Source organism: Balaenoptera borealis (genome assembly GCF_965194805.1).
Source record: "Balaenoptera borealis genome assembly, chromosome: 15".
NCBI classification, from domain to species: domain Eukaryota; kingdom Metazoa; phylum Chordata; class Mammalia; order Artiodactyla; family Balaenopteridae; genus Balaenoptera; species Balaenoptera borealis.
In genome coordinates, this window is record NC_138871.1 from 70,571,583 (window position 1) to 70,596,686 (window position 25,104).

The 25,104-nt window shown below is 43.9% G+C and overlaps 1 protein-coding gene and 1 long non-coding RNA gene across 3 annotated transcripts; one reads left to right on the top strand and one right to left on the bottom strand.

Moving 5' to 3' along the window:
- Positions 1–1,248: 1,248 nt before the first annotated feature.
- On the bottom strand, positions 1,249–3,232 carry LOC309612268. Its single transcript, XR_014235076.1, has 2 exons — positions 3,143–3,232; positions 1,249–3,069 (listed from the first exon to the last, which is right to left on the bottom strand). It is a non-coding gene; the product is annotated as an uncharacterized lncRNA (long non-coding RNA).
- Positions 3,065–24,578, top strand: GTF3C2 (general transcription factor IIIC subunit 2). Of its 2 annotated transcripts, XM_082357716.1 has the most exons (19): positions 3,065–3,256; positions 10,827–11,097; positions 11,261–11,582; positions 12,177–12,462; positions 14,275–14,369; positions 15,155–15,232; positions 15,379–15,477; positions 16,567–16,794; positions 16,969–17,080; positions 17,297–17,405; positions 18,701–18,726; positions 18,911–19,040; positions 21,017–21,161; positions 21,269–21,430; positions 21,614–21,701; positions 22,371–22,499; positions 22,796–22,948; positions 23,099–23,206; positions 23,527–24,578. In XM_082357716.1, the coding sequence occupies exons 2-19, from the start codon at positions 10,851–10,853 to the stop codon at positions 23,743–23,745; spliced, it is 2,736 nt and encodes a 911-aa protein (XP_082213842.1). In that variant the 5' UTR covers positions 3,065–3,256; positions 10,827–10,850; the 3' UTR covers positions 23,746–24,578. The 2 variants fall into 2 exon arrangements, with proteins under 2 accessions (XP_082213842.1, XP_082213841.1); XM_082357715.1 differs by lacking the exon at positions 3,065–3,256 and having other exon boundaries at positions 10,821–11,097.
- Positions 24,579–25,104: the final 526 nt, after the last annotated feature.

The following is a 25,104-nucleotide window of genomic DNA, read 5'->3' on the forward strand; positions in this document are numbered from 1 at the left end:
CATTAAGGAGTACTCATCATGATGGAGGAAGACAGATGATATCTACAGTATGAGATACATTCTACTAGTAGTATGAACAGAGTTCATTGGAAGCAACCCAGGATGTTGCCAGGAGATCTAGTGAGGTTGGAGAAGACTTCACAGGTAACATCTGACCTAGTCTTGAAGGATAAGAAGTTTCCCAGTTGGAAAAGAATGAGAATGCAGATCAACAGAGGAAATAACTTAAACAGACTACAGAATAGGCTTTAAAGTGACTGGCCAATTCCAAAGTGCCAAGTAGTGTGGTAAAGCTAGAACCACGGCTTATGTGGACAATTAGTGATACAGCTGCTAACGTAGGTTGGATTGGGTCCAGGTTGTGAGAGTCTAACCATTGTGGTTAGCCTAAAAAAAATGTTAGAGTATCCATTTTGTGTGTGTGTGTTTGTTTTATTGAAAAATTTCAAGCAGCATAGAAGTACAGTGAACTATACAAAGAATCCCCATCACCAAATGTAGTAATTACCAAGATTTGCCACATACGCTTTTTGTTTCCCTTTTTTTCCTTGCTGAAGTTGTATTAGAGCAAATCCCAGTCATTATATCGTTTTACTCCTCCAAACGTCAGTATGTCTCTAAAAAATATGGAAGCTTACCACGTCATTACACTTATTAAACTCTTCCTTATTGTCCAATCCATAATCAAATTTCCTCGATTGTCTCAAAAGCAGGTTTTTACTGTTGAATCAGGATCCAAACAAATCCATATATTACATGTCGTTATTTTGTCTTAAATTTTTTGTAATCAAAAGCAGTCTCTCCAACCCCCCTTCTTTTCTCATGACATAGACTTGTGCCAGGAACCAGGTTGAGTATGTTTCATACTGCCTTGCCATCAGGTTGGTTGGTCCATTTTCAGTGATGAATGGGTCCAGGTGTTTTAAAGTTTCCCAACAAACTTTCATTTAGTGGTTTCATCCACTTTTATTGTTGCCTGAATTATTTCATTAGAGGATGCAACATGGTAAATTTTTTTTTCCTAATTACATCATTCCATACGTACTAGCTGATAATCTTCTATAAAGAACTCCCTCGCATCAGTTACTATTCTGAATTACAATTCATACTGGAAGGCAAGATAAATGTTTAATTCTTTCCTTTTAATTGCCAGTTTTCAGGATTGATCACTGGTTACTTCCAGTGGCATACAATGAGAAGTTGTTGAATTTTTGCCTTTCTCTGTATAAAGATCATGATGAATTCATGTTTACATATTGAGCATACCACTCAATCATCAAAATTAAGCAGAGGTTCAACAGGGTCAGCTCTGTGCTTTAGAAAGGTAGCTGGTAGAGATTAGAGGCAGGGAACCAGATCAATTAAAAAAAGATTGCCTATCAATCAAAATCACAAATGCACCTAAACTTTGGTCCAGCAGTTCTGCTTCTAGGAACTTATGCTAGCCATGTAGTTGCACATTTGAAGTAGCTTAGATAGAGTTATTTATAGCAGCATTGTTTATAATAGCAGAAGACTGGAAACCACCTGGATATCCATTAATAATAACAAGGGCTAATCATACTACATTCATATAATTACATACTAAGCAATCATAACAGAATAAGGAAGGTTTTTATATAGAGAAATGGAATAGTCTCCAAGGTACACTCAAAAGAAGTAAGGTGCAGGACAGTGTGTGTAATTGCTGTTTGAATTAAAAAGGGGAAAGACTCCCTGGCTGGGGAACTAGATCCTACATGCGCAGCATGGCCAAAAGGTTAAAAAAAAAGGGGGGGTGGAGATATATATGTATTTGCATGTGTATAAATACAGAAAGTATCTTGGACCTGTAACAAGAAAACTGCCTGGGTGGATGTGGTCTGGGAGGCTGGACACAGAGGTGAAAGGTACTCTTCACTTTATACCCTATGTATCTTTTGAATTTTCAGCCATGTGAATGTCTTATCCCCCAAATAAATACAACTATTAGTATAAAAAAGATTTTGCTTTAGTTGAAGTCAAAGATAGTCTAATCTGAGGCAACAGGAATGGAGAAGAGTCAGATTTGTTCATTACAGAAATAAATGCTTGAAAAAAATTTTTAATAGAAAAATAAATAAATGCTTGAAGTTGTCAAGTTGAGAGCTGTCCATTGGACAAGCATTGTAGATACTCCGTATTAGAGGAACTGCAGCCTCGACTGCACCCGATTTTGCACTCTCACAAAGGAGTCAGTCCTAAGCCACGGCGCAGCCTTAGCTTGTCTTTAGGCCACTTAGGGCAAATGGGATGGGAGTCCCCTTGCTCCAGATTTTAAATCTTAGCTAGCTTCTCCCATGCTTTTCTTAAATGGTTTGTGTAACCAAGGGAATTTAATAGATGAGATTATCTGGTAAGAGAAAGATTGGTTTACCCCACCCTTTCCTGTTTGTTTATACATCCTGAACTCCACTATTCGTTGTATGGAGACCTGTGAGATTTACACAGCTTTAAATGCCTCAGGAAAGGGCGGAAGTTTGTTACATTCTTTCTCCACCAGCATCCTACCTCCCAGGGAGGGAGTGGGGCAAGGCCTACGACCAAGGGGAGGGTCCAAGCCCGAGGATCACTTGAGTAGAGCGTCCCCATGCCAGGCTTTTCTACTGCTCTTTCCTTTCACTGTGTTTCTGTCTCGGGTCCATCCTTGACTTCACTAGTGGCTGGATCTGCTGGGGGCTGCCCTGAGGGGGAAGCCGGAGTCGTCCCCCGAGGCAAGGATTCCTTTGTCTCCCAGTCTTCGGCTCGACGGCGGGGCTGCAGGTCAATACTCTCACATCAGCCCGGCCCTGCCCGCCACAGGCCGGTAGTCTCGACAGAAAGCCAGAATTCCGCGCTCGGGAGCGACACTCAGGCCTGGGCACCCGCACTCTCGATGCTCGAGTAGAAGCCGCGTGGGAACCGGCGGGGGCGCGACGACTGTCACCGCGCAGGCGTCAGTCTTCCCTTCGGGACACTGCAATTCCCATAAGGCCGTGCAGCGGCATCCCCTGCGCCGCTAAGGCCCGGGAGCTGCGCCCGCTGCGACAGGGCTCGGGGACGCTCGCCGCACTGCATTATGGAATACACAGTCTAATAGAAAACGTCCTGGGGCACAAACTCCCAACCAAGCCCACGTGTTTACCTTGTGCACTGGGGGGACGTCAATGAAGAGTAGCTACCAGATTTCGTCATAAAACGGCGACCAGACAGGCGGCGCCATCTTCGAACTTGGACTTCCGGAAGGACTTTGGTGAGGGTGAGTGTACAACAGCGGGATGTGCGGGGCCCCGCGATTACTACCCCCCCACCCCACTTCTTTTTCGGTAGCACTAAGATATTGGGAACCAACTCCGGCTCCGCTTTTCCGCCTCTGCACAGCATCGCGACCTCCAGCCCCTAAACTCCTCCGGAAACCGTCGTGGTCCCCACCTCCCTAACCCACGGTGGCAACCGTGCATCCCCCATCTCTGCTCTCCTCGGGTCTCGCCTTCTTTCCCCACGCGGTGTCCGTAACACCTCATCCTGTGTCCCGGCCGCGGCGCTGCCTACATTGCAACCCTCGGACTCTGCGAACCTACCGTAGTCCTCAGCCTTACGAAACTCAGGGCTCGCTTCCCGAACAGGCTAGTGGTGAAAGCTACCCCACGCCCAGGACTGAGAAAGGGCAGGCGGTCACCCCTAGAGTGGTAGCGGGTCGATCTTCTCATTCTGCTGTGTTCCAGCCTCTTCCTCGGTGAGGCTCTTCTAACCCTGGGGGTTGTGCCCCGCGCGCTGCAACCTCATTGGCGCAGCCAGGGGCCAGTTATGTTTCCCAATCTAGTCCTTTTATCCCGCAGCAACTTGGCTTTCTGTTGGGGAAGGCAGAGGTGGTGACTTCAGCTTCACCCGTGGTAACTCACTTTGTTAGAGGGGTGCCAAGCCTTATAGCCCCAGGGGCATATTGTTACACAAACCTGTCATTCCTGCGCCTTCGTCTCTTTTGGCCACCCCTTCTTATCAACTGTAGTATTGTTTTCTTAGTAATTTTCTTTAAATTGATTTAATTTTAAGATTTAAGTGCTTTAGTCTTGATCTAAACAATGTAGATGAAACCATAGGTTTCATGGACTAGTTATAGTTTTTTTTTTATATATACAAGTTAAAATAAAAACACAATTAGTCAAATAAAATCGTTCATTTTTGTATCTCAGAAATCATCTTGCATACCACCAGTTGTACCATAGGAACACTTTGGGAAACAATGTATTAGACCAAACAGTGTGTGTAAAGTAATTCCATACTTGAGGAGCAGTGTTATCTAATCATTTTCCACATCTGGGGAGATCAGGCTGGCAGCCTTGGAGCAGCATGGGAACCAGACAAGTTGGGGTGCAGATGCAAAGTCTTATAAACTCTGGTACACATTTACTCAACATCCCTTACTTGTGTCCAGAATTTGCATTGTGAAGTCAAAAATGGAAATTAACCACAATGCCATGCCTTCTATGAGAAGTGAATCCTTATAGAGATTTTTGTACCTTGAGAAGTTAGTTGTTCAATCAACAAAGGTTAATTATTGCGCTTACCACGTACCAGGTTCTGGATACAATAGTGAGTCAGATAGACAAGATCCCTATCTCTTGAAACTTTTAAGGAAGATAGATATGGAATAAGTAAATACCCGTATCTCTTATGATAAGAAAATTCCAGATGGACTAAAGAGCTACATGTAAAATCCAAAATTAGAAAAATTATTAGAAGAAAATAAAAGAAGATACTTTATATCCTGATATTATATCAGTAGGGTAGGAAATGCCTTTTTAAGACACAAACAGGGGAATTCCCTGGTGGTCCAGTGGTTAGGACTCTGCACTTCCACGGCAGGGGGCACGGGTTCGATCCCTGGTCAGGGAACTAAGATCCCCGCATCATGCAACATGGCCAAAAAAAGAGACACAAACAGAAGCCATAAAGGAGAAGACTGAGAAATTTAACTCATAAAATTTAACTTCAGTTTGGCAAGAAACAGGAGCAAAGTTTTTTTAAAAGGTAGATACAGAGAGAAAATATTTGCAACATAAATAACTGCACAGATCAATAAGGAATGATCAATTTGTCCTATAGAAATATGGGCAAATTATGTGTATTGGCAATTCATAAAAGACATAGATGTCCAACATATAAAAAGAAGTTGCTAATCTCAATTATTATCAGGACAATGCAAATAAATACAGTAGGGAAGAATTGTTTCAACCATCAGACTGGCAAAAATCAAAGATTGACAAGGGGTGGTAAAAAGGGTATACCCATTTTTACAGTTAGTAAGAGTATAAATTGATTTTCACCTTGGTGACCTGTTTGGCAGTATCTGTTAAATTTTGAAATGTGTATACCCTTTAACCCAGTACAGTAATTCCACTTCAGATGATTATTCTAGAAAAATAATTTCTCATTAATGAAGAGATCTATACTAGACTATTCATTGCAATATTATTTGTAATAATATTATAATCCAATTGTCCATTAAATGGGAAATATCCAAATAAACTATAATCCTATGGAACACCATATAGTAACTAAGAAGAATGAAAAAGATGTATGTGGGAAAATGATATGGAAAAATCTTTAAGACATGTAGAAATTCTCTTAACTGATTCCATTTAACTAGCTGCCTCTGTTAACTGACATTCTCCATTTCCTGTGTAAAGCATACAAGCTGATGCCCATGGCACAATGAATTCTCGAAGCCTGTAGGTTTTTTTCCTATAGGCCTGGTCACTCTAACTAGTTGAACTGAATGCTTGCCAAGAGTCATTGTATTGGTTCGAACATTTTTAATATCAGTTGATTTGTCACTATGTTTATATAATTGTGACATATTTAAATTTTAAGGAAATTTGAGTATGTAAGAGTTACTGTTTCTATTAAAAGTAAGTTGAAACATGGCAGATATACAGGTGTTTTATTGTTATTCTTTATATTCTACACTTATTTTATAAGTATTTTGTATCAACTAAAGATTTTATAAAAACAATTCTGAAAAAGAAAAGAAAGCAAACTAAACTGAATACTTTGGAGAGACAAAAGTGGTGAGTTTGCAAACAAGCAAAAAAGCTTCCAAATAGGTGTAAGACAACTGTAAAAGACTGAGGAAATTTTGTAAACATCTGGAAGGTTACTGCACTTGAATTGCTTCTCAAGAAAAGAGAATGTTTCAAGAAACAAGTGGTAAGGAGCCTTGGTGCTGCTGAGAGGTCAAGTTAAACGAGACTGAGAAGAGTTTATTGGACTAATTGACACAACAGTTATTGATCACTTTAGCTTCAGTGATGAGTTGAGGGCAATATCCTAGTTAGGATGCAGCAGGGTAATTAAAACGTCAAGGGCAGACAACTCTTAAAGTTTGACTGTGAGGGGCAGGAGGATATTAGTTGGAGAACTGTGGGTTGAAGGATAGTTGTATTTGTGTTAAGATGAAAATTAAAAAATAGTTAAATGTTGTTTATTTTTTTAATTTTATTTTATTTATTTATTTTGGCGAGGCACATATTTTATTTATTTTGGCGGGGGGTGGGGGGGTGGCACACCATACAGCATGCGGGATCTTAGGTCCTCCACTAGGGATTGAACCCGTGCCCCCTGCGGAAGCGCAGAGCCCTAACCACTGGACCACTAGGGGATTCCCGTTAAATTCTGTTTAGAAGGAGCCAATGGAAAGGAAAAGGATAAACATCTTCAGTTTCTTTGGGTGGGGCAGGAGGGGGCATGGGACTAGAACACAAGTGGAAAGTTTGGCTTTAGAAAGTGGATGAGGTGCTCAGAGGCAGGGAGTGTTAGGTTATCTGACAAGAAATTGAAGTATGGTTTTTGATTGTTTCAGAAATCTGAGGCTAAGTTATCTGCTGAGGACTAGGGGATCAGACATTGGAGGAGAGAGGGTATGGGAGCTGATTAGAGAGAACGTGTGATTGCAGTGCTCAACTACCTTAGATGCTCCCGTGGAGAAGATGGGTGATTGGTTCATCCAGGCTTGAATTTTGCCGGGCCTATGGAACAAAAAGACAAAAAGAAAGGAAGTTTGTAATATCAACAAGAGTCTGATTAAAATAAAGGAGTCTAAACTACATGGTATGTGGCTGACATAGGGAGAAATTGGAGAGATCAGTGGATTAATTAATATGGTTAAAGAATAGATACAGTGATAGTAGTTGAGCAATCTAGCTGTAATGATGGGAGGATGTGATCAGATATTGGGTGTCTTAGTGATTTTAGAGGTTAAAAGGTTTTATATGCTGACAAGTTTCAGGTGTGACCGTGGAGTGACTAGCAGTGATTTAGCTGAATGTTATGAGCTTGGAAGGAACAAGGTTTTTACAAGATGGGGAGGACTATTGGTCAAGAATTGACACTGGAGAGGAATTGAGAAAACACTGATCCTACTTTCTACCCTGGGGTAAGTGGGATGTGAGAGAATGAGCACCCTCCATTTGAGAGCCTGGAAAGCTAGAAATTTCATTTCCTGGAATTTTTCCATCCAAGATTCTGAATATGATTTAGGCCTTGCCAATCAAATGTGCTCTTGAAGAACTCAAATTTGGACTTGAGTTTAGAGAGGAGGCAGGCCAGAAGGCATGCATTTTGCTGTTGCAGGTTGTGGCAGTGGTACGGCTCTGGATCTGGAAGCCAGAGAAGAGTCTTCCTCAGTTGGTCACTTTCTGATTATTGCAGAGGCAGCTTGTTTACGGAGCCATCAGCTATGGCAGGGGCTTCTTCAGCCAGCTTCTGGCTCCCCACCATGGCAGAGGAGAAGCCATGTGGTTCTTGAACCAGCAGCTGTAAACAACTTCTCAATTTGACAAGTACTTGTTCCTAAACGTTTTTTCCCCAACCCTTCCAGTGATCCTCTATGCAGGTCGTTTTCAAACTTGAGTATGCATCAGAATCACCTGAAAGGCTTGCTATAACATGAAGTGCTGGCCCCATCCCAGAGTTTCTGATTCAGTAGGTCTGGGGTAGGACTGGAAGTTTGCACTTAACTGACTTCCAAGTGATGTGCCAGTTCTGGGACCACCCTTTGAGAACCACTGATGTGAACCATTTAATACCCTGTAATAAATCCCTTTTATTTATCATGTTTCTGTCACCCTTGTGTTGTTTTTTTTCCCTTTTTCTTTGTGTGTGTGTGTTTCCATTATTTTTAATGATCTTTTATCATGTGGTCTTTTAGAAAATTCCTTCCGTTTCTTAGCCCTATTGGGTATTTTGGAAGCAATATAGTATACTGTTTTTAGTTCTATTAAACATCTAAATGGTATTAGTAGGGAGTTCCCTGGTGGCCTAGTTGTTAGGATTCCAGGTTTTCACTGCCGTGGCTGGGGTTCAATCCCTGGTCTAGGAACTGAGATCCCGTAAGCCACACGGTGCCACCCCCCCCCAAAAAAAAATGGTATTAGTAAACCTATATTTTTCAATTTGTCAACCTTAGAAGCAAAATTAAAATACTTCTTCTTTTGCCCCAATCTACTACAATCAGAATATTGGTATTTTTACATTGTGGGGCATTGAAATTTTTAATTTATAGTCTGTTCTATACCTGTAGTTACCACAGTTAATGATGTGTCACTGGGTTAAATCCTTACTACCAGCCTTTTAATAACACAAGTTCTCCACTAGAAAGTTCTTTATATTGATTTATCTTTCATTGGCTAAATTAGGTCTTCAAGTGGATTTTTTTAGAAACTTGCATATTTAGAATGTCATCCCATTACCTTTACATGAATGACAGTTAAGTAAAGAATTCTCTTGATCCTTTTAATGTTTCTTTATCTTCTGACATCAAATGTTTCTGAGAACTCTGAGGCTGACCTGATTTTTTTCTCTTTGTAGGAGAAATTTAGTATCTTCACTTGTATTTCTTGGTCTTGATGAGTATTTATTGATTTTTGTCTCCCTTTTGCACCATAAGCCCTTTTGATCTATAGACTGAGATCTTCCTTTATGTTAGGAAAGTACGCATTTCTAGTTTTCATTTCAGGAAATTTTCTTTTGTTAGGTCTTTGAACATTTTTTTTTCTGTTCCCATTTTTCTTCTCTCTTCTTCAGGAACATCAATTATTCATATGTTGGCTTCCCACTTTCTCTTTTCATCCGTATCATCTTCTCACTAATCACTTTTATCTCTTTACAACCTGTGGTTTTTTTCAAACATGTCTTTCATATCACTGATTGTCTTTTCAGTAGTACATATAGTTTCAGCATTTTGCTTCTCCTCTGGTTTTCATTTCTTTGATTTTATTCTTTTACTCAGTTTCTTTCCTTATGACTGCCAGCTCATTTTTTTTTTTTTTTTTGCCTTGCCATTGTTTTATCTCTTCTTTCGTCTCTTAAATCTTGGATTCCACAGTCTCTTTGGCTTTTTTGAAAGAATAGAAGCTTTTGTTGGAAAATTTCTTGTTTTCTGGAGGCTTTCTTTGAAAGGGTACTTTTCACCTTTTTCATTTGTGTCCTTTTTATTCTTTCCATAGTAACTATGCATAGGTCCCATTGGATCCTTTTTGCTTATTACTAATTTTGAATGGAGTAGTTCTCTCAGGGTTTGCTGTTTACCAGAGAACAATGTAGGTGGATTCTCATTGACCTCTATTTACCTTGATAGTGTTATATTATATCCCTAGCATATGATGTTATAATGTATCCTTAGCACCTGAGTTAAAGAGTTGGCTATTGTTATAGTTTATAATGATAGACTGTAGCTTCCTCAAGAGAGACAGTTGGAAACTTTAATTTGTATGATATTTCTTGTGGTATTTGTATTAGCACACTTTTCCACTGAGGCTGATGAGTTCTTTATCCTTAAGACATATATAGACCTATGGAGAGGTTCCTCCTGGGATCTGAGCTATTTCTTCCCTTTTGTTACAGACAAGTAGGTTTTTCTGGCCAAAAACTGGGCCCTTGCAGAGTTCTATGTTGCTCAGGTTTTTGGTTTGGTAGTCAGTGTGTTGTTTATCTCTGTCAGTTTACTTTGGTCCATGGTTGCACAGCTGGTTTCCTGGGTTTGAAGAAAATGAAGATTCATGACCATTTTTTAGTCTATTCTTCAGTGTGAAAATGGTCTCTTAATTTAGTAGGATGCTCCTTAATTGTCTCATAGGCTACCACCTCCCCCATCCAGCTGAAAGATTGCTAGCAGGACACTAGAGAATTACTTATTCTTAAATAAATCTGTACCTTGACTAATATTCACAAAGATGGATGTCAGATCTCGTCATCCTGTCCTCCTTCAATTTGATGTAAACTTTATAGTATCTGGCAGCTATTCTTTATAGTCTATTCTAGAAACTTGTGGCCCTTTCCTACATTCATAACAGGTGATTTTCTCTCTCTCCCTTTTTTTTTTTTTTTTTTTTGAAGGGTAGGGGATGATTCATTTCATTGGGTTTCAGGGAGAGGAGTTAAATAATTGTTCACTCACTTTAAATCATCTAAATAAAGCACTTAGTACAATACTTGGCACATAGTAAGCATTTAATAAATGGTAGCTTTATTATCGTTTGTTTGTTTATTGTCAGCTCCACTAACATGTGAGCTCCGTGAGGTCAGGGACCTTGTCTGTTTGGCTTATTGTCATGTTACCAGTTCCTAGAATAGTGCCTGACATGTAGAAGATGCTTAGTAATTATTGCTGTATGAATGAATGATCAGAGAGCTTGGGTTTCTTGTTGGTGGGGAAGGTGGGGGGAGGTTGGAGAAACGGTTGTGAGAAGAGAAAGACAGGAAAGTAGAAAAATCTGAGCCAGTGCAAATAGCTTTTACCTTCTACTCACTTGTATGTCTCTTGTATGCAGGCGCAGCCATTTTAGGGGGTGCTGATGGATCCCTACGGGGTCGGCTGTGTTGCTCTGGAGGAGGCCGGCCCCGTGGGGAACATGACTGTGGTAGACTCTCCTGGACAAGAGGTGCTAAACCAGCTTGATGTCAAGGCCTCTTCAGAAACAACCAGTGTGGAGGCTTCCATAGAGACGTCATTACCTACCCCTTTGCCTGGATTTGAGGATTCTCTTGATGAGAGGAGGCTCCCTCCAGAACAGGAAACCCTCTCCAGACTGGAACAGCAAGGTATGTCCCTTGACCTTTCAGCTTTTTATCTCCCCATGCTCAGCTTAAGTTGAACGAGAGCAGGTTGAGCTCATAGGACCTTACAAACCTGGGTATGGTGTAATCTGTTCCAAAGAGGCTTGAGCTCTGGTCCCATCTCACAGACCCATATTCTTCTCTACAGATCTTTCTTCAGAGATGTCAAAGGTCCCAAAGCCTAGGGCCTCAAAGCCTGGCCCGAAGAGAGGTGGTAGGACACGGAAAGGCCCCAAAAGGCCCCAGCAGCCTAATTCTCCATCAGCCCCTCGGGTTCCTGGTCTCTTAGATCAATCCAACCCTCTGTCCACCCCCATGCCTAAGAAACGAGGTCGAAAGTCCAAGGCAGATCTGCTACTGCTGAAGTTGTCAAAAGGCCTAGATCAGCCAGAGTCTCCACATCCAAAGAGGCCCCCTGAGGACTTTGAGACCCCTCCTGGGGAACGACCCCGCCGAAGGGCTGCCCAAGTGTAAGGATTTTGGGGCACAGCTTGGTGGAGGGGGGCTGGGCGAAGGGATGAGGGTGGGGCAGATGCTGGAGAGATGAGTGGACTGTGAGGAGGTGTCAGGTAAGCAGGGGTGGTGTCTGGGTTCTGGGGACTTGAGCAGTCTTCTAGCTCTTACCACAGCAAGTTTATCTGTGGTTAAATTTGTCTATCTGGGAGGTTCCTTTCTGTACCTCATATCCTATCACATTTTTCACAATGTCCTCCAAGTTTTCATTGCAATTTTACTGCCCAGTATATGTCAGTATATATGTGCCCTTCCATTCTTTCCCTTCGCCCTCAATGATCTTTGACTGTGGTAGAGTGAAAAGTGTTTTGGACTTGGAGTCAGAAGACCTGGGTTCAGATTCCACATATGTGATCTGAATCATCTTGGCCAAGTTACTTAACTTTCCTGGATTTCTGTTTCTACATCTATCAAAGGGGAAGGGAAATTAATAGCCACTTCACATGGTCACTGGGAGGATCTAGTGAGATAAGAATCAGCCAAGTGTCGGGCAAAGTGGGCTCTCAGTTAAGTGTCTGTGAGTATTGCTCTGACTCTGCCCTATCCTACAGGGCACTTCTGTATCTTCAGGAACTGGCTGAAGAGCTCTCAACAGCCCTGCCTGCTCCAGTGTCCTGTCCTGAGAGCCCCAAGGTGAGCAGCCCCACGAAACCCAAGAAGAGCCAGCAGCAGGCAGCCTGTCATTATAGAGAAGAAGAGGATGACACTGCACGGGACGAAGACTTCGTTCTCCAGGTTGAGGCTGAAGATGGAGAAGAAAGTGAGGCCCCAAGTGAGAGCTCGTCTGACCCCGAGCCTACAGTGCCCCGGAGCACCGCACGTGGATCCACTTCAGGGGTAACCTGAATAGACAAAGTGAATGGGGATAGCAGGATTATTAGGGGGTCAGCAGGACGCCTAGGAGGAAAGCTTTGGCCTAGTAACTAGGATGGCCAAAACAGGTAAAAGGAAAAAAGAGCAACTTCAAACACAGTTGAGATTGTAGGGGCTGTGGGTGTAACTAAACAAGATTATTCGTTCATATGTTGAGCATCTACTCTATGCTAGGAAACACAAGCATGAATAAGACAAGGTCCTGCTTTACAGAGCTCACAGTGTAATAAGTGCTGCATCAGGAGTGAACAATATGCTTTAGGCATATAGAGGAAGGATGATTAACTGCTTGGACTTCATGGAGAAATGATACTTGAGCTAGGTCTCGAAAGGAATAGAAGTTTACCAGAGAGGATGGTTTTCCCAGAAATTGGCTGTGGCTGCAGCATAGGGCCTGTGGTAAAGTGGTGGGGAAGATTAAACTAGAGAGGATGAAAGGACTAAAATTGATAGGAGCCAACAAAGGGTGTGTGTGTTTCTTTAATTATGGTAAAATAGATAAAACAAAATTTATCATTTTAAAATGTATAATTCGTTGGCATTCAGTGCATTCACAATGTAGTGTAACCATCACCACTATCCATTTCCAAAACTTTTGTCATCCCAAACAGAAACTCTATACAACAGAGGTTTTTAGGTAGAAAAATAACATGATCAGTTAGGAAAATAGATTAATTTGCAGTTGACAATAAAGAAGACAGGTTCAGTTCTCCAGTTCCAGAGGTTGTAAGGGCCTAAATGAAGCAGTGAAGGAAGAGAAGACGGGGAGGCAGATAAAAGAGATATATAAGAGAATTAATAGCAGTTGGGAGTTGAAGGAGAGGAAGGAGTAAGAGTTTCCAGCTTTGATGGTGCTCTCATACACTGAACTTGGGAACACAGAAAGAGTGGGGGACACTGGAGGGGGGAAGGTGGGCAGGCGAGGTGATGAGTTTACTTTCTGACATGTCAAGTTGGAGGTGCTGGTAGATCAAGGGCCATCCTTCTGGAGACGTCTCTTTGCCAGTCAGATATATGGGACCAGTGCCTTACTTCTCCCAGATGCAACATTTAAGGGAGCACCAAAACCCCCAGTAATCAAGATAAATATCTCGATGCAACATTTTAAAAATCAAAATTAATGCAACAAATCTATGGTGAAGAAAATATCAAAAATTTAAATAAAGATAGCAACCGTATAATTGATATTCCCTTTTGCCTCAGGCTCTAACATGGCTCAGCACCACACTGAGTCTAGAATTTGTAGAAAAGTTGAGACTGAGTAAAGTTTACATTTACTAAGATGCAGACTTGATAATCAGGCATTAAAATGGTGGTCAAAGCCATGAGACATGGGATGAAATTACGAGGAGTACGTGTATTGAGGGCTGAGGAGACAGAGGGACTCTGGGAAATACCATCACTGACCAAATGGATCAGAGGAGGGAGAGCCTGCGGAGGAATATTAGAGACGAGGGAGGAATAAGGAGAGACTACCCCATAGGGCAGGAGTTTCAAGAAGCAAAAGGAGTCCTCTGAATCAAGTGCCATGGAGACACGCTAAGGAAGATGAACAGAAAACAGATAGCAGGTTTTGCGGTTTTGATGGAGGAATAAGAGCAGAAGATGAAGAAGTCATTGTAATGGTTGAGATACAAATCTTTTAAGATGCTGATAGGTAAAAGGTTGGAGAGGAAGTAATGCCAAGAAAAGTAAAAGTTGGGAAAGCGGTCTCCTGGGGACTTCCTCCAGCTTATACGATTCTCTCCCTTACACTTTCTTCAATTTGATCCCCAGAAGCAGAAGCCACACTGCCGGGGAGTGGCTCCCAATGGCTTACCAAATCACATCATGGCTCCTGTTTGGAAGTGCCTTCATCTCACCAAGGACCTGTGAGACTTGGGGAATGGGGACTGGGGATGAAAGGGTGGTGGAGGAGTGCAAAGGACGATCTAGCAGTGGGGCTGTGGGAAGGGCAGAAGGCACTCACAGGGTAGAACACTGTGAAGACATTCATAACTAAAAGGCACTGCTCCAAAGGCAAGAGCTCTGTTTTTTTTAATTTTATTGTATTTTATTTTTTGGCTGCCTTGGGTCTTCGTTGCTGCGCGGGCTTTCTCTAGTTGTGGCGAGCGGGGGCTATTCATCGTTGCAGTGAGCGGGCTTCTCTTGTGGTGGCTCCTCTTGTTGTGGAGCACGGGCTCTAGGCACGTGGGCTTCAGTAGTTGTGGCATGTGGGCTCATTAGCTGTGGCTCGCGGGCTCTAGAGCGTAGGCTCAGTAGTTGTGGCGCATGGGCTTTGTTGCTTCATGGCATGTGGGATCTTCCCGGGCCAGATATCGAACCCATGTCCCCTGCATTGGCAGGCGGGTTCTTAACCACTGCGCCACCAAGGAAGTCCAAAGCAAGAGCTCTTGAGCTGTGCTGTCCAATACGGTAGCCACTAGCTGCATGAAGCCATTTAAATTTCATTTTCAATTAATTACATATAATTAAAAGTCCAGTTTCTCAGTTGCACTAGCCACATTTCAAGTGCCCAGTAGCTACTTGCAGCTGGCGGCTAGTGTGTTACACAGCACAGATAATAGATCGCTCCCATCATCACAGAAACTTCTATTGGGCAGCGCTGCTCTAGAATTTCTCTCTTCCTTCATTCATGATGCTTCTGTTTCTCCAGCCGAGAACAGAAGCATTCATACTGGGAGTTTGCAGAATGGATTCCTTTAGCCTGGAAGTGGCAATTGTTATCTGAACTGTAAGTTGAAGAAACATCTTTGAAATCTAGGAGGGGGTGACACCACTGGAGACAGAAGGGTAACAGAGGACTCTAGATTTATAATGGGAATCCCAGGATGGATGAAACTCTTCCAAATTTAGGCTATTCCCTTTGCCCTCCCCCAGTGAGGCAGCTCACTACCTGCCCCAGGAGGAGAAGTCGCCACTGTTTTCTGTACAACGTGAAGGACTTCCTGAAGATGGCACACTCTACCGAATAAACAGGTGACGATTGCACATCTTTTTCTGATTCTGGGAGACAGAAAAATGAAAAATGGATGTTGAAAGGGATGATAGATTGGCCCTGTTCTTCCCTTAATGCTGGTCCAATTGGTCCCAAGGGTAGGAGTGCTGGCTAGATCTGGTCAGCCCTCTCGAATTTGCAGTGCTTCTCGCTGCTAGCCAGACTGAGGGAGCCTAGGGAGGTTGAGGGTAAAACCAGTTTTCAAGGTCACATCTACTCAGATAGACCTAGACAAACTGGCCCTAGAGAGAACACTGTAGTAAACTAGAATGCACAACCTGTCATCTTTGAAGGTAAGCCTAGGACTAGACAGACTTTGGGAAGGAAAGGAGGAAGATACAAATGGTGGCTAGGACTGGTTTCACCTGTAGACTGTGACTGATGTTCTGGTGCTTGCTTAAGTCAGTTCACAGGAGCTCCAGGTGGAGCTCCCATTCTATTCGCATTACTTTTCTTTTTCTTTTCTTTTTTAAGAGCAGTTTTAGGTTCACAACAAAATTGAGGGGGTTTTTCCCATATACTCCCTGCCCCCCACATGCACAGCCTCCCCCATTATCAACATCCCTCACCAGAGTGGCACGTTTGTTACAGTTGATGAACCTACACTGACACATCATAATAGCTCAAAGTCCATAGTTTACCTTTGGGTGCACTCTTAGTGTTGTACATTCTGTGGGTTTGGACAAATGTATAATGACATGTATCCATCAATATGGTATCATACAGAGTATTTTCACTGCCCTAAAGATACTCAGTTCTGCCTATTCATCCTCCACCTCCCCCACCTCTGGTTATCACTGATCATTTTACTATCTCCATAGTTTTACCTTTTCCAGAATATCTTGTAGTTGGAATCATACAGTATATAGCCTTTTCAGGTGGGCTTCTTTCACTTAGTAATGTGCATTTAAGGTTCCTCCATGTCTTTTCATGGCTTGATGGCTCATTTCTTTTTAGTGTGAAATAATATTCCATTGTCTGGGTGTATTACAGTTTATCCATTCACCTACTGAAGTCCGTACTACCTTTTATTAACTCCTTTTTTCATCCCATCTTTGACTTTTCTCTAGATTTAGCTCTATCACAGCACACCCAGAGCGCTGGGATGTGTCTTTCTTTACGGGGGGACCGCTCTGGGCTCTGGACTGGTGCCCAGTGCCAGAGGGGGCAGCAGCCTCGCAGTATGTGGCTCTTTTCTCCAGCCCTGACATGAATGAGACACACCCACTGAGCCAGCTTCATTCGGGCCCTGGGCTGCTCCAGCTCTGGGACCTTGGGACCTTGCAGCAAGAAAGCTGGTGAGGTGGGGCTGGGACACTGCCATTGGAGGGTGGTTGAGGAGGAGAGAAGGATGGGGCTGGGCAGGGGAAGGGGTCAAGGCTCGGATTGGGTTGAGACAAGGGGAGCGCAGGCTCTGGCAGCTCCAGGCCCCTCCTTCCCACCCATTCTCCCCACATACTTTCTCTTCTCAGTCCTGACAACAGAGCCCACTTTGTCTATGGGATTGCTTGTGACCACGGCTGCATCTGGGACCTCAAGTTCTGCCCCAGTGGAGCGTGGGAACTTCCAGGCACCCCTCGGAAGGTACCTCCCAGTTGATTGTGGGATGGCCCTAGGACTCAGAGCCAGGACAAAGGGGCCCTGCGTCTTCCCAGAGTTGGAGGGAGGGAGGTTAGAGAGTGGTGGGTGGAGTTTTTCCAGCAACTCCATGTCATATTTTCAGGGACCAGAACCTGAAAAGTTTTCTGAGAGGTGCCTGAAGGCAGCAAGCCTCAGTGCAGATCTGGTCTCACCCTCTAGGCGCCTCTCTTGCCCCGGTTGGGTCTCCTGGCTCTTGCCTGCTCAGACGGGAAGGTGCTGCTGTTCAGTCTGCCCCATCCCGAGGCCCTGCTGGCTCAGCAGCCCCTAGGTGAGTAGCACAGCAAGGAGAGTGGGGCTGCTGGAGTTGTGGCCAGAGCTTAGCAGGGCCTTTCTGTCTCCCCTGAAACTCCTCCAGGCCCAGTCTCTGCAGTACAAAGCCTTACCGAGTCACTCCTCCCATTCTGACTTCACACATGTTGTTCTTGACCTCATGCCTGCATGCAGTCCTCTCTTTTGCAGTCTTGTAACCGCCCACTTTCAGCACATTACCTTTTATCTACCCCCCTTCCCTGGTCTCCTGTGCTCTCAGGTCTTCCCCCTCTTGCTACCACAGTTAATTGGCTGTGTAAAGAGCTGCTGAAGGCTGAGGCTTGCGCCTGGGGCTTATCTCCCCTGCCATATTCCTCTTCCTCCCCCAGATCCTGTCCTCCACCTCTCCTGCCCTCACCCACCACACATACACGTAAACACACTCTCTTTGTTGTGAAGAGAGGGAGAGAATATAGAGTTCTCCCTCTATATTCACCTTTGTGAAGGTGAGCACAAAGAGGAAGGGGCAGGGAAATGCAGCTCCTATTTGGTTGAATTTATTTGTTTTTCAACAGCACTGAGTAATTAAAGAAGAGGGCACCTAGGTTTGAACCCTGAGAAATCCCGTTCAGTGGTCTGGTGTTAGGAGTGGGCTGAGGAGGGAGTTGGAGGTGAGGAAGTGAAGACAGAAATGTATAGACAATTCTTTCAGGAAGTTTGGCTGTGAAGGGGATCATATAAATGAGGGCAGTGGCTGGAGGTGAAAAAGGGGTAAAGGGGTGCTTTCCTGGTAGTCAGTGGTTAAGACTCCGTGCTTCCAATGCAGGGGCGTGGGTTCAATCCCTGGTCAGGGAACTGAGATCCCACATGCTGCGTGGCGTGGCCAAAAAAAAAAAAAAAGAATAATGGGTAAAGGAAGGCTTTGGTTTGTTCGTTTGATTTAGATAGAAGACAAGAGTGCATGTTTACATGTGCGTATGAGAGTGACCCAACAGGGAGGGAGAAAGTGGACAGGGCAGGAGAAGGGGAGGGTAACCAAATGAGCCACGCTCTGGAAAAGGAGGGGATGAGACGAGAGCCGAGTGGAGGGATTAGCCATTCTGATAGGAGGAAGGGCACTACCAGATAGAACAGGAGGAAAGGCGAATCTGGGGGCAGATAGAGGCAGGTTCATCCATTTGATGGTGAAAAGAGAAGAGTGTGAGGGAAGGGCATGGTTGAAAGGGCTGGGGGTGCTGGTCTAAGAGCAAGGCCTGATTAGGACCTCAGTCCTCTGGATGTAGAGTGTCAGTTACTGCTCTTCTTCCCTCACAGATGCAGTGAAGCCTGCCATCTATAAGGTGAGTGAGAAACCTGCTACCTTAGCCAAGGCTCCATCTTCTTGAGCCTCCGTTACTGATTCCACAGCGAGTCTCCTTCCACCTGAAAAATCTCCCACCTCCTGCTGGATTAAACAAGGATTGGAGCCTTTGTTCCAAACAGTAGTTATCCCTAATCCTAGCCTTGTCTCTCCTGTCCCTGCAGGTCCAATGTGTGGCAACCCTTCAGGTGGGGTCTATGCAAGCGTCAGACCCCTCTGAGTGTGGTCAGTGCCTTAGCCTCGCTTGGATGCCCACCCGGCCCCACCACCACCTGGCTGCTGGATATTATAATGGTGAAAAGCAAAGCAGAACATAAGGAGCTACCGCTCTTTAAACTTTTATATATGCTTGTTTTTCTGTTGTTGTTTCCTTTTTGATTCAGTGTTCAACATTATATACTTAAAACTATTCATGAAATGTAAAAAAATACAAAGAAGAGAAAAAAAGTCACTAGAATTTTTCTACTCAGAAAGAAATAATTGAGTAGATAAACATCATTTCATGCTGCTCTCTATGCAGGTATAAAGATAAAAAGATTAGATGGAGAGATAAAGAATTCTGTAAAAATGGGATCATACTCTAGATACTATTTTAAATTAAAAGGTATTAAGTTTAATTATACTTTAACTTCATGGAAGGAAAAGGCAAGTGAAACTGAAAAATTAGTTAAGCTCCCAATAAATGTTCCTTCACCGCAGAGAGATTAGTTCCATAAAGATACTTTTAAGATTAAAAGGGAAAAAAGTAAAAAATTATAAATAACATTAAGTAATTGGCGTTATCAGGTTGTTATTGCTTTTAAATGACAGTTCCACTTTTAGACACACCAGTAGACTTCCTGCTAGGGTGGTAAGGGAATTAGCACTCTTAACCGCTTCCTGTCATCCTTCTCACGATCTCCTAATTGTGTTTCTTTTGGTGGTCTTGTTCTTACACTGTCAAGGTATGTGATACTCAGTGCTGTTTTGCTATCTTAGTTCCCAGAGTTACTTAATCTTAACTCTATATTGAAAATGATTGCCTGTCTCCACCAGTCCTTTGATCTCCGTCTCCCCCTCCATTGCTGAATTACTTATATTGTTTAGCTGTAATTCACTGTCAGGTTTTTTCAAAAAGGCTCATAGATGCTACATTTCCTGAGTTTATGTATAAAAGGGGTTTTAGCTTCACATGCTTCCCCCAACTTTTTTTTTTTAATTAATTTATTTATTTATTGGCTGCGTTGGGTCTTCGTTGTTGTGCGCGGGCTTTCTCTAGTTGCGGCGAGCAGGGGCTACTCTGTTGCAGCGCGCGGGCTTCTCATTGCGGTGGCTTCTCTTATTGTGGAGCATGGGCTCTAGGCACGTGGGCTCAGTAGTTGTGGCTCACGGGCTCTAGAGCACAGGCTCAGTAATTGTGGCGCACGGGCGTCGTTGCTCCGCGGCATGTGGGATCTTCCCGGACCAGGGCTCGAACCCGTGTCCCCTGCATTGGCAGGCGGATTCTTAACCACTGCGCCACCAGGGAAGTCCCGCTTTCCCCCACTTTTGTTTATTAAATTCTTATTGTTCTTTAATTTGTCTTTCACTTTTATCAAAGTTATACTTTTGATTACCTCGTCCTCTGCCAGCCTGGTCAGGGGTCAGCTTGTTTTGGATCAGCTGAGTTAGTTTCTATTTGTCCATTTGTTTTCTATTCCTCTACATTTTATTGCTTTTGGCTCCTTGCCTGTTCTCTTTGCCTTAGAGCAGAGTTGGCAAACATTTCTCTTAAGGTTCAGATAGTGAGTATTTTATGCTTTGTAGGCTGTTTTGCCATTGTTGGAACTATTCAACTCTGCCATTAAAAAGTGAAAGCAGCCACAGACCTTAGGTAAGCAAATGGGTGTGGTTGTGTTCCAGTCAAACTTATTTACCAAAATAGGCAGCAAGGTGTATTTGGCCCATGGGCTGTAGTTTGCAAACCCTTGTCCTGGAAGGTTTATGCTTTTTAAAAAAATCCCTTTATTTTTATTTAGTAGGGAGTAGAGGACACTGGGTTCATTCAACCTATCTTTCAACTGCAGATCTCAGACTAAGCTATTACTTTTGTTGATGAGAATTGGAACTAATATCAGGTTGAGTCTTCAAACCATAGAGGGAATGTTGGCTAGCTAATCATGATCCCTATAGCCTTTCATAAGGCATCAGGTCTGAGAGTAGAAGACATAGATCCTAGGAGCCAGAGAAAGGAATTAGAACAAGAAGGGAGAACCTGGCTCTAATACCTACGCATTCTGTCCCTACCTCAGGCATGGTGGTTTTCTGGAACCTTCCCACGAACTCGCCTCTGCAGCGGATACGGCTCTCTGATGGCTCCTTGAAGCTCTACCCCTTCCAGTGTTTCCTAGCCCATGACCAGGCTGTGCGTACCCTTCAATGGTGCAAAGCTAACAGGTATAGAATAGGAGAGTTGTGGAGGTGGGAGGTGAAGACTGGGACAGGCTGACTCTTCCAGGCTTGTTCAGATTTGATCCTCTCCCTCTTCTCCCATCTTTCCACAGTCATTTCCTAGTCTCTGCAGGGAGCGACCGGAAAATCAAATTCTGGGACCTTCGACGACCTTATGAACCAATAAACTCTATCAAGCGCTTCTTGAGCACAGAGCTGGCTTGGCTGCTCCCCTACAATGGCGTCACTGTGGCTCAGGACAACTGCTATGCCTCGTACGGCAGGATGGAGAGAGGAGGAGCTCTGGGGGCAAGCCCTAAGGGTTGGGGTGCACTGTGCCAGATTGCTGTGGGGAGAGGAGGGTTGAGGGTTGTTTCACTGAGAGAGTTTGAATTGTGGGGGAAGAAATGAATCTAATCTTAGAAAAAGCAAGGTTTTCTTTTCTCTTTCTCTTACAGTTATGGACTCTGTGGAATTCATTATATTGATGCTGGTTACCTTGGTTTCAAGGCCTACTTCACTGCCCCTCGAAAAGGCACTGTCTGGGTGAGCTCCTCTCTTCCAAACCTTCATTACACAGGAAAACGTTTCCTTTACTCACCTAGTGGTGGTCAGAAAGAGGCAGTAGTGGTTTTTTTGGTTTGTTTGTTTGTTTTGTTTTGTTTTGATATTTTTAAATTTATTTTATTCTTTTTGGCTGCGTTGGGTCTTAGTTGCGACACGCAGGATCTTCACTGAGGCATGCGGGATCTTTTTCGTTGCGGCGCGTGGGCTTCTCTCTAGTTGTGGCGTGCGGGTTTTCTCTTCTCTAGTTGTGGTGCGCAGGCTCCAGGGCGTGTGGGCTCTGCAGTTTGTGGCACATTAGCTCTAGTTGAGGCACGCGAGCTCAGTAGTTGTGGCGCACGTTGGCTTAGTTGCCCTGCGCCATGTGGGATCTTAGTTCCCTAACCAGAGATCGAACCCGCGTCCCCTGCATTGGAAGGCGGATTCTTTACCACTGGACCACTGGGGAAGTCCCAGAGGCAGTAGTTTTGGATAAAAGGAGAAGACAGGTGTGTGGTAATTGTATCTTCAGGGATATGGGTTATGATAAACTCATATTTGTTTGTGCAAATATGTCTCTCCCCCCTCAGACTGTGAAGTTGTTACCAGTTCACAGAACTGAATAAATATGAGTGAATGAATGAATGAAAAATATCTCTCTCTTTCTATTAGAGTCTTTCAGGATCCGACTGGCTCGGGACAATAGCTGCAGGAGATATATCTGGGGAGCTCATTGCAGCTATATTGCCTGATATGGCGCTGAACCCAATAAATGTCAAACGACCTGTAGAGCGAAGATTCGTACGTATATGAATATTTAATAGCAGCACCATCTGTTGGGTCCTAATCCACATGACCTCTCAAATTAGCGCTACCAATTAGCAGCAGAGTACAAATTAGTATTAGGTCTCCCAGCCCTGATATTCTCCCTGGAAGTCTTAGAATAGAGCTGTACATAATTTCCCCTACCCTCGTGCATCTGAACATATGTTTAAACATACTACTTACAGTCTTTCCTGCTCCAAACCAATTTTCTCTCTTTTACTTTTATTCAGTCTTCAGTATTATAGAACCTAATCTAACATTCTTCTTTCTAGCCTATATATAAAGCAGATCTGATGCCATATCAGGACAGTCCTGAAGATCAGGACCACTCTTCTGCTTCATCCGGGGCCCCCAACCCTCCCAAGGCTCGAACTTACGCTGAAACCGTCAACCATCACTACTTGCTCTTTCAAGACACAGATTTGGTAAATTGAGGCCAGGAGAATGGGTGTGGCGTTAGAAAAAGTAAAAAACTTGAGTCCTTGTATAGTAGGGAATCCTAAGGAGTTCCAGCAGAAAGATGCAAAACTAAGAAGCTGCTCGCTTTCTCTCTCCTATTACACCCTCCTCCCCAGGGTTCATTCCACGGTCTGCCCCACAGAGAACCAATACTGCGCATGCAGGAGGGAGAGGGGCAAACGCGGCTCTGCCTGGACCGGCTGCAGCTGGAAGCTATTCATAAGGTAGAAACCTTATCTCTCATCTTCGCCATCCTTCATCTCATTTCCTCCCAACTCTGCGCCTGTGAGCAGTGAAATGGGAGATGAAAAGGTAATGGAGACGGTGAAGGGGGGGAAACAGCTCCGGCACTCTCATCCTCCAGAGCATGATAGACATACCTCATTCACTGTCTTCTCATTCCTACCTCTCACCCCATCGTGGTCCTCCTATCCTTTCAGATTGTGGCTCTTTTTTTGTTTGTTTGTTTTTTTGCTCTTACAGCTAAGACTCACCCTAAAGCAACAACTGTGAGCATCTCTTTTGTTTTCTATTCTCTTCACAGGTACGTTTCAGCCCAAACCTGGACTCCTACGGATGGCTGGTCTCTGGGGGGCAGTCAGGGCTCGTTCGGATCCATTTTGTCCGTGCACTCACCTGCCCACTGGGCCACCGTATGCAGCTTGAAAGCCGAGCCCACTTCAATGCTATGTTCCAGCTGGCCTCCCCCACTAAAGGGCCTGGCTTCCCTCCAACCAGCCATCGCCTTCTGCCTGGTCCCTAGTCATGGTCCCCACAGAACACTCAGGATGAAGTCTGCCGAGAACAGTTGGCCCCGTGCACACAGCCATGGGAACTGGGGCTTTCCTGGACAGTGATGCTGCCAGGCCTGGACCTTTAGACCTGCCTCCCCAGGACTCCTTAGATCCCTCTCTTTCCACAGACTTCTTCTGTCATCACGGCCCCCCGCGGGCAGGGGGGTTCTCCCTCCACAAACTCTCAAGTCTCCTCAGCATAAAACTATGACTCACGAGAAACGCTCAGGCCTGACCTAGGCTTGGGAGTCAAATTGCTCATATTGAGCATATTGTGAAGTGGGTAAAACTAAGTAAAGGTACTGGGTGTTTTTGAGACCACATGTGAGTGGGTGTTTGGAGAACTGGAAAGGGTATCTGCATGAAGGCTCCTGTCTGACTATATTCCAGGATCCAATATTACTGCCTTCCTAACTTCCTCCTTAGAGTACCCAACACCCAGGCCCACAAGGGGGTGATGGTAATTCATTGCACTGAAGCTGCTTATAGTACTTACTTAACTGAGGAACACACCACAGACACCCTGCCAACAGAACTGGCTCAGATCTTACTTGTTCCTGCTTATGAAATGTTCCCAATCACTGGTCATCTGACCCTTCTTGAGCACTCCTAGACAGTCATTTTTTAAAAATCTTCCTTTATATCAAGTCAAACAGTATACCTCTATAAATTTTACCATGGGTGTTAGGAAATCTAGTCACTCTTCCCTATGATTGCCCTTTTAAGTATTTAAAAATAGCTATCATGTGTTTCCCAAGTCTTTTCTTCTCTAGATTAAATATCTTCAGTTACTTTAACCATTCTTTTACACGTCATGATTTTTGAGCCTTCATTATACTGTCACACTGTTGACTTATTAAACATATTTAGCTACTTTGTTTCAACTCTATAGGAGGTGTTTCAAACCCAAGTACAGTAGTGTATTATAGCTCATCTTGTTAGGGTCCTCTTGTGGGATGTTGCAGACTCACAGTGACTGCAATATTGCCTCTTAAGCAAGGATAGACCCCACAAGGAGAAATAAGCAAACCATAGTCTTGGAATGTATGAGTACAACCTGAGGTTTGGGGCAGGGAGTAGTCAGATGACTTCAGGAAATAGAGAAAAGCACATAGCCAGCTCCTATTTAAGGGAGTGGAGATTAGTTCAGTGCCTACCTGGAACAGAACACTTTTGACACTGTAGACTGATTGGCCAAATATCTGGGAACAGCTTTCTGCCTCTTCAGTGTAGGGAACTTAGCATTATGTGAGAAAATCTCCTTTAAGAGGAAAGGAATCAAGTAGTTCAGTTCCTCCCCTGTACAGAAGAGGAAACAGATTTGGAGG